Genomic DNA, 9544 nt, shown 5'->3' with positions numbered 1-9544 from the left:
AGTGGGATGGCAGTATATACAATCCAAGTCCATACTGTCCATGGGACAATGTTAGGAGCTCCATTTCGATAAACGATGCAGCTCTATCCCCACGAATTCAGTGTTAGCTTCCATATCTCAGAATCAAATGGCAATATTTAACCAGCTGCAAATTCCGTGATGGGATGGCATCACTGTCCTTTTATTTTTGTTTTTTGTTTTTCCTGTCAACCTCCATTTCCTTTGAAGTAGTTAACAGCAGGCACAATTGATCAACTAAGACTTCTACTCTCCTGTTAAGTTTTCCCAACTCCATGTAGTTTTCTGCTAGCAGATGACAGTGGAGAACGAAGTTATGCAGAAACCAAGTTCCCGCCAGCGAGGGTAAGCTATTGGTTCACATCTATGCCAAGATACTCTTGGTTCATTCATGCATGTGTGTACACAACTTTGTGCCCCATGCTCATACATCTTGAGGGGTGAATTCATTACAATGCTTCTGTACAAGAACACCACATACAGTATCCTCCTTATTGGTGTATAAAGGAAGCAATTTGATGAAATATGAAGCAAATGAGTGCAAAGATATCTGGGAAGGAAGCAAAAAAAGAACAGTTTTTGCAGCAGCTGGCAGGTCATGTCGGCATTACTTTAGTAAGAAAGATGAGAAAGCACTGCACTACTTGAGCAACAGTGAAGAACAATCTACGAAAGAAATATATATGAAGCAGAACACGATAGCAAGTAATAATGCAACAGTTACTTGCGACCGAATCAACAGTCACCTCCAAAAAAGCAAGTGCTGAATCAAAGCAGCATAGGCTGTTCACAGATACTGCCACACGCAGCTGCCAACTCCACAGGGAGGTGATGATCAAACCCACTTACATGCCTTCACTAAGACCCCAATGTTTGAAGGAAAAAAATTGGCTGTACAGGCTTGTATAGTGAAAACTAGTTAACAGCTTCCGCATTGAATCTAATTCCTACTAGATGTACCTTCACTTATGGATACAGAAGCCAGTGATTTTGAAGCCCATGCTCTCGCATTCATTGCCCCTCCCTGTAAGTTGCTCCCTTTGCTGAGCTTTGGAATGCAGCACATATAGCCAAAGATGTGCGCTGCTTGTTTACAGTAAGCTTGAAGCCATTCCCAGAGGACGGCAACACTCATGTCTTGCACATATCTTCTCCAAAACCATTTTGTCCCAACAAGCAGCCTTGGGAAAAGAAAATAAAGGAGCCTCAGGACCAGAAATGAAGTAGCCAATGCTAGGTAAGTTTCTTGCTGAAGCAAATTTTCAGGAGACCTTGCCCATGAGAATGGATTGTTTTTCTTGGCAGCATCTTTAGCTGCATTTTTTGTTAGGTTCAATAAGTCTTTCACTTTCACCAGTGGTAGATCTTCAGATGATATCTTGATGCCTGAGAAGTGGCAATTTCCAACACAAGTGTTAGCAAGGGAATGAATCACAGGCTGGACTGACTCCTATAATTTAGATTTTAAAGAAATGAAAAACCAGATTTTAAATAAGCCCAAAATGAGATGAACTCAACAATCTGATCCATTTCACAAGACTAAAGCCCTATGACTTAGCTCCAAATATCTTCAGCATTCACTTGTACGCAATTACGTTAGACATGACAACCATGGTTTCAAGTCACTATTAGATATTTAACATTTGAATGATTGAGATCAGGTCAGTAATGAACATGACTGGATGTCAGATAGATAATGATTTGAAAACCGAAACACGCTTACCAATTGAGCCTGTTCATCCATGAGCCAGACAAATTTATTTCCAACAATGTACCAATTATTTGCATGAATGTGACTCAGAGACTAAAGAAAGGTCAGGCCTTTGATATTTTCATCTGTGTCAGGGTTGGAAGCAGTTTGGCCTAACAGGTTGACCGCTTTTGCCGTACCAGTGGTTCAATCATATGGTCTTTAAAAAATGATTAAACCACATCTTGGCTCTGAAGTCTGGATATGCAGGTCAATACATGTGAACAAAATCTACATGCATAGCATTAGCAACAACCCAGGTTTTAATAAGAAACACCAACTTTTTGAAAGAGACATCTTTACTGATACCAAATACCACCAAACAAAACACTGCATAGACACTACAGTACAGACCGGTGTTATGAAAAGTGTGCCTTGAGGCGTGCGCCTCAAGGTAAGGTGCGGCCTTTGGTGCCTCGAGGAGGCTAATGAATCGCAAGGCACATGAGGCATATCTCTCTCTCTCTCATGTTCTTCTTCTTCTTCTTCTTCTTCTTGTGCTGCTGCTGCTGCTGATGATGATGATGATGATCTTCTTCTTCTTCTCCTTCTTTTGTTCTTCCTCTCCACCTCATGCCAATCTTCTTCTTCTTCTTCCTTCTGCTGAGTTCTTCTTCTTCCCCTTCTTGTTCTTCAGGTATTCTTCTTCAGAAAATTACATTTTTCTATACAATTAATATATTACTTTTTCCTATTAAAATTTTGACTAATTAATTAATTAATCAATCAATTTTTTAATATTTTTGTGAAGCTTATGCCTTACACCTCGAGGCTTACACCTCAACGCTATTCACAACATTGCACAATCTGCGAATATTGTTTTACAGGACCATACCTGTGACATCCACATAAAAAGGTATCAAAGAGCTGAACGTCTTTGACCCACGAAACCGCAGCCGTGTTGTAGAATTTTGTAGGAAAAAAGTTGGAAATCCATGAACCCCATACCTTGCGAGCACACTGCAATTTCATTCATGTCATTCAAAAATGGCACAGAAGTATCAGTAACAAAAATACCAGTAACCAGATAGATGAATTATCATACCTTGGCCCAACAGCAGATTCTTCAATTGCAATATGGTGGATGGTGGGAAACAAAGAAGAGAGAATCACAAACATGGGCATGCTCATTCTTGAGAAAGGGCACCAGGAAGAATGAAAGAGTATAGCAACATAACTGTCACTATTTCTGTGGATCAGATTTAACACCCTGTGCAAGGAAACCTCATCCACCTTCATAGCACACAATAAAGATGGACCACATCAGCTTCACAGGAGAATAAAATACACCGCAAAAATAATAATGATTCACAAACATTAATCAAAGTAGAAATTTAACATCATAGAAACTAAACAGATATCCAAAAAAATGCAATCTGGTCAGTGAACCAAGTTTATCCTGAAAAGTAACATGATTTCAGTGGAATGAAAAAGTACAAACTAATAGAACTGAAATAACACATAAGAATGTCAGAACAACACAAATTTAGCAGTCAGCAAACTGAATATGATAAACAAACTTGACTAACATGTTAAGCTAAAACTAAACCAAACCCCAGCAGCTCTTTCTGTTCAGGAAGTTCAAGAATTGGCTAGAGTTTTCTTTAGTTATATGCCAGGAATTGGAGAACTCAGGCCTAAATTTCCTGAAGGAATTAACTATGTAGTATAAAATTACCAATAACAAAATTGTCACCAAGGTCTTAAAAATCAATTTAATATTATGAATCAAACAAAGGAACCAATAAGGGGGGGGGGGGCTAGAAAAGATAAAAGCTTAAAGATGTTCTTCATGCTTTTCCAAAATGGAGAACATGAAGACCCTTGACAGTATCAGACCTTTTGTATTTCCTGTTCTTGAAAACACACACAAAGAATTAAACTTAACTATTTTTTATTGCAAGCAAAAACTCAATGCCAGCCTATATTAACTTAGAAGGCCAACAACAACTACGCCTTCATCCCAAAACAATTGGGGTCGGCGATATGAACCAAAAAAGAAAATCATTCTGGGTCTTTCACATGAATCCTTCTCCTCCAATCATTTCTATCCAATGCCATGTCCTCGGTGAGGTTCAAAGCATTCAAATCCTTTCCTATCATCTCCATCCAAGTCTTCCTAGGCCTACCCCGACCTCTTTTAACTAATATATTTTCCCATTTCTCCATCCTTCTAACTGGAGCATCATTAGGCCTTCGCCGAATATGTCCAAACCACCGTAAATGATTCTCTCCCATCTTATTTTCAATGGGTGCAACACCTACCTTCTTACGTATCTCCTCGTTCCGAATCTTATCTTTTATTGTATTTCCACACATCCATCTAAGCATACGCATCTCAGCTACACTCATTTTTTGAATATGATGTCTCTTGGCAGCCCAACATTCCGTACCATATAGCAAAGCGGGCCTAATAGTCGTCCTATAAAACTTTTCCTTCAACCGCAATGGCATTCTACGATCGCACAACACTCCAGTTGCACTTTTCCAATTTAGATAAGAGTTTTGTTACCAAGTAATCAATTAGATGCCTTTACCAACGGGGACTCCGCTTGTTTGGTAGGAGCAACTAGTGCCTGTCACCTTGTATTGGGACGTTGCAGGTTCAAAACCCAATGGTATAGTTGTATAACTGATAGGGGTCTGCCTAACCCCAGCTTGCCTTTCAAAAAAAAATCAATTAGATGGCTTTGTAGAATTTTGACACAATCCAGAATGAATAGCTCCACTTGGTTTAGCTTTGAGACACCATCAAACACCCCTTATTCAAACAGATTAAATACCTGAGCAAATGCTAATTTCATCCCCCTTTTGTTTTTGTTCTCTGGTTGTCCTTATGATGCATGAATTAGTTGTGATTAGTAAACCCTCAATTCTGAAGAACTGCCATTGCATATACTGGTTAATAAAACCTCTTTTTTCCCTTTCTTAAGGCTGTTTTTTTGTTGCTCATCACTTTGGAAGTTGCTCAACCCTTTCAAGATGATCATCTTCATTGAGATACTTCTGCTTTGCACATCAACTACGAATCATAAATGTCAAGCCAATTTTCATGTCCATAAAATATATCATAATGGTGAAAATCTAGCTCTATCTCTTTGAATAGTTGCATATTTACCAATTCTCATATTCAACAGAGCATGCTCTTTATCTTCTTCCATGACTTATTTGTCAAAAGGAAGACATCAATATGTTGGAAGTTGTAACCCACATCAGGCTGTCATCATGCTTGGGATCAAACAGCTCTGCCATCATAACACTTTTGCAAATGCCTCTTCATATGGTAGAAACACACCAAACAGGAGTCTTCAAGTGGACAATATACACAGTACACCTCACAATCTATAGCTCGAAATCATCATTGATGTTATGTGTAGCCATATGGTATTAATGATAAAATTCAAGCTTAGCCCTGCATTTAGCCTAAAAGAAGCTCCCAAATCAAATAAGAGACTTAGTAACCACTAATCAAGAAAAAGGCATTTTTGTAGAGTGGCCTTTGGGGTCCACTCCACTTTGATACAACCGACATTGGGTAGACCCAAACTGGGGTCTGTTCAGAATACCCATTAGCTCGATACACCAGTACCATATAATTAAAAAATTGATTAGCAGAAAATGATTGTGTAACAGCATTTGAAATCATCTATCAACAGGATGACCCTCAGAATTATTAAAATCAGTACCACAACGTGTGCAAGAGAATGTTTACAGGAAATGTACACACTACAAACTGTAACGCAATCATATATTTTACAACTATTACAGAAGAAATACTAAAAGATGAAAGAAAGAAAACGCAATTCCAACGAAGGAAAACCGTAATTCCCTTCTGACAAACAAGAATTCCAGAAGAATCATCTCTTTCCGTCGAATAGACCCGTTTAGAAGCCAGCATTCTCACAAACTTTCACCAAGTGGATTAACAGAAGGGTGGCAATTGAAAAGCAAAACATAAATGCCACCCGACACCAGGATTACAACAGCCTTTCACAATTTTCACTATAAAGAAAACGGCCACCAAACCGGCAAAGTGATCAGGAGAAGGAGAAGACCACTAGATACATCGAAGAAGCACTATTGGTGATGCCTTCTTCGGTTCATATTGCATCCTAAACCTCAAATGTCTCAAAACTTTTAAAAAAACACGTTTCCAGAAAGCATTCCACACACGAAGATAACCAAAAACAAAAGAGAAATCCCACCAAACCTCAAAATTCAAACCCAAAATCAAGAACACAGCAACGATTAAGACAAACCAAAAAATGGGGGCAAAAAAAAGGAAGAAGAATAAACCGAGATACCTCCAAGACACCAAGATGGTCTCCATCGTACCCCCGTCGGGACTCCAAATCAGACGGTAGGCACGACCCGTAGAGCCCCAAAACCACCATATCGACGGCCGAGATCGCGGGGCACGCGGGGGGAGAGGAAACCCTAAGAGGCGTGACGAGGAAAACGGATCCGAGCATCCACCCGAGGATGAGCCCCATCTCCCATGGCGCCCTCCCCCTCAACATCGCCTCCCTGTAAACCACGAACCAGAGAGAGAGAGAGAGACCTAAAGTTTTAGGGCAACCCTACAACTCCTTGTCCAGGGGAAGGAGGAGGAGGGGCGATGGGTTTCAGAGGGGAGTTGGAACGCGCGTGTTTGGGAAAGAAGGGAGCCAGGAGAGTGAATTCCTCTCTGCAGATGGGAGCTCGTAGGCTCACCCGTTCATGGCGCTCAGGAGAGGGAGAAATCGCCGGACGGGTGGCGAGGGTATTTTCGTCAAAGAAAAGTTTCGGGGTGCTCCGTTTCTGCTTCGTTGGGGACGGGTGATTTTGGGGGAGAAGGAGAGATGGGTTGACGTTGACTTTATTTAGTGACTTTATTGCCCCTGATCGGATGTGGTTTGGCCTAGTCGCACTCGCTGTTGACTAGGTCCGGTTCTCCCTGCCCGAGGGAGTAAGCCTCACTAGGTGTTTGGACTTTGGAGCCCTCCAAACTTGATCTGGTTCGTGGTGGTTTACCTGGACAAATAGAACTGGACAACGATGCATGTGGTTTTGGGCTCTGGACTAGACCGATCCATTTAGTCAGATTTGGTTATATGGAGAGTGGCAACATATTGTTCACATTGTAAATACCTCAATTTTTACCAAATCATTTTAGTGACAGAATCCTTTAATGTCTTATGCTATTTTTAAGGTCTTTCTAATTTCAATTTAATTTTATGCCAACCAAACAATATTTTTAAGCTTTTTTAAAAAGATCAAATAAACTAAAGGATTTTGGCTTTTGAACAAGTTAAAAGTCATGTAAATCTAATGCTCCAATCAAATGTCATGACCAAAACAATATGACTTGTTTAGCCAAAACCTCATTTTTTAGCCATATCTCACTTTAAATGTATTTTTCATCATTAAAAATGATTGGATTTGATAGCAGCTTAGTGCCACCCCCATGATTTCTTTTATTTTTTATTATAGTTTATGTTTGGTATTGTGGCTCCCTTCTCAATTTTTTAAAACAATAAAAACAAGGATCTTACTTGGTTTAGGAAGATAAATTGTCAGATATTGTATTTATAAAAATTGAGATTATCCCCATATGGATATCTGATGATGATAATGTTAGGTAGATAATAGGATCTAGATATAGTATTTGCGCATAACAAATAGGTGAAGCTTAAGCTCAGTCAACTTAAGGTGTGTTCTAATTGCTTGTTCAAGATTGGATAAAACAGTAACACAAAATAGATAGAACACATGTTCTATTTGCTTTGTAACAAATTTTATTTGTCCAACATTTGTTTTGACTCAAATAAAAAATCATGTTTTTCTACTTGAAAATAAAAAAATTGCAAGAATATAAAACATAAATAAACCATAGACTACAAGAAAATAAATCATAAATAAACCAAAAAAAACCTTAAACTACAAGAAAAATAAATCATAAAATCAAAGAAACTATAAATAAACTATAACATTAAATATAAAAAACCTTATTTCAAACCCTAAACAAATTAAACATAAAAACCTTAATTAAAGAAATTTGATTCAAAGTCTTATTCAAATAATTTTATATTTTTTATATTTAATTCAAACCATAATTTGAAAAGCCCTTATTTGAAACCCTAATTTGAAACCTTAAATAAAAAAAGCCTAATTCAAAAATCCTTAACTAAAACCTTAATTTGAGAGAGAGAGAGCACAAGATGTCATCACCTAGTTGTCTTCACACAAGGGTGGGGTGAGAGAGAGAGCACAGGGTGTTGCCGCTTAGTCTTCTTCGCACAAGAGTAGATGAGAGAGAGAGAGTGGGATGAGGGGAGTTGGAGTATACTCCCTCCGCCTAATTTTTTTATAGTTTGACCACCGTTTTGTTTTCTTGAAATGTGGTGAACATGTGTTATGCATGGAACACGCAATCAAACTCACCTAGTGTTTCTCTCTTGCTTCTTGTTGCTTACTACTTAATTTTACCTCATTTTTTAATATTTTCATGTAAAAGTATTTTTTTAACAAGTTTTTGTGTGGATTCTATGTTGCTTTCTATTGGTTTTCATGTTATTTTCAAATGTAGTTTCATATTGCTTGTTGTATTTTTTCTCATGAACTTTCACAATCACTTCACAACCACATCCCACTTTTACACTACTTTTTAACACTCATATCCAAGCTTCCACTTCTTCTATACATGTCATTTTCTAATAACTATTTTTGCCCCTACAACAAAATAATCTCTTAGAAAAAGACAAATGGTCAGATCCTCATATGTGAGAATGGATAGAGGGTGAGAGGGAGATTATCCATTGTCGGATCTTCTAATTAAGATTAGAGCCTTTCAAACATAGCTTAAGTGAATCTCAAATATATTTGTCTTACCAATTCATGCCTCAAACCATTGGACTACTGTAAGACCCACAATTTTCAGTATCTTTTTGAAGAAATTCGCAAGGCATTTTCAAGTAAAAAATAACATTTTCACCGTAAAGTGAATCTAATCGATTCCTGCGAGCCAGTTATACTTAGGATATTCGTCACTTTGCGAATATATGCTCAAACACTCTTGAAGCCATAACTTCCTACCTGGACGAAATTAAGAGATTTCTACGATCCAACTTTCTTAGTTACGTCGATACAAAGGGAATGACATACTCAAAATTTTTCGAAAAAAAATCGTCGAAAACTCGACTTTTTGCGGGACCCACGAAAATATTTGTAGGACCCACAGAAATATTTCTCAAAAAATATTCTAGAATGTTCTGAAATATTTTTAGGATATTTCCAGACCCTTCTAGGAAATATTCCATAAAATATTCCTTCTCGATAAGATCAAACAGTCAGATGGATAAGATCAACTTGGATTTTTGAAAAAGGCAAGGGCAAAAAAAAGATTCTGAAACTTGGGGCCCAAGTTTCAGAATCTATAAATAGAAGAGCCCCCCCTCTCTCTAAAAATCGTCACCTTCCCTTCTCTCTCGCCCTTTCTCTCTCTAAACCTCCCCCAGTGAGCCCACTTAGTCTGAGCCTGCCCGATCTCGTCCTAGCCTGCCTGACCTGGTCCTAGCTCACTTGATCTGGTCCAAACCCAGTTGACTTGACTTGAATCTAGTTGGGTTTGAAGTCAAAGTCAAGGTCCTTTTTTGTCTAAATTCTGGTTTGGATTTCTGAACCCAAACTTAGCATGTTTGGGCTAAGACCGAACCTACTGAACCCAGTTGACTTGGACTGAACCCAGTTTGGTTCAAACCACTTAGGTTGAGCAGCTTGACCTGCTTTACCTCTTTC

The 9544-nt window shown here is 38.5% G+C and overlaps 1 protein-coding gene across 2 annotated transcripts; it reads right to left on the bottom strand.

Moving 5' to 3' along the window:
• Window positions 1-576: 576 nt before the first annotated feature.
• LOC149841303 (5'-adenylylsulfate reductase-like 3) lies at window positions 577-6601 on the bottom strand. Of its 2 annotated transcripts, XM_090003751.1 has the most exons (5): window positions 6073-6601; window positions 2814-3001; window positions 2604-2728; window positions 1290-1404; window positions 577-1199 (listed from the first exon to the last, which is right to left on the bottom strand). In XM_090003751.1, the coding sequence occupies exons 1-5, from the start codon at window positions 6286-6288 to the stop codon at window positions 959-961; spliced, it is 885 nt and encodes a 294-aa protein (XP_089859877.1). In that variant the 5' UTR covers window positions 6289-6601; the 3' UTR covers window positions 577-958. The 2 variants fall into 2 exon arrangements, with proteins under 2 accessions (XP_089859877.1, XP_089859876.1); XM_090003750.1 differs by having other exon boundaries at window positions 577-1404.
• Between the last annotated feature and the right edge of the window lie 2943 nt (window positions 6602-9544).

This window comes from Nuphar pumila, chromosome 4, assembly GCF_984573655.1.
Source record: "Nuphar pumila chromosome 4, dmNupPumi1.hap1.1, whole genome shotgun sequence".
Classification (NCBI taxonomy): domain Eukaryota; kingdom Viridiplantae; phylum Streptophyta; class Magnoliopsida; order Nymphaeales; family Nymphaeaceae; genus Nuphar; species Nuphar pumila.
This window is presented reverse-complemented; position numbering and strand designations above follow the sequence as displayed.

Bases quoted from the DNA above. Each gene is read 5' to 3' on its own strand.
- LOC149841303 (XM_090003750.1), bottom strand. From the start codon at position 6,288: ATGTTGAGGGGGAGGGCGCCATGGGAGATGGGGCTCATCCTCGGGTGG. The intron at 3,002-6,072 runs GTATCTCGGTTT...TGTGCTATGAAG, and splicing joins ACCATCTTGGTGTCTTGGAG to GTGGATGAGGTTTCCTTGCA. The intron at 2,729-2,813 runs GTATGATAATTC...ATGAAATTGCAG, and splicing joins GAATCTGCTGTTGGGCCAAG to TGTGCTCGCAAGGTATGGGG.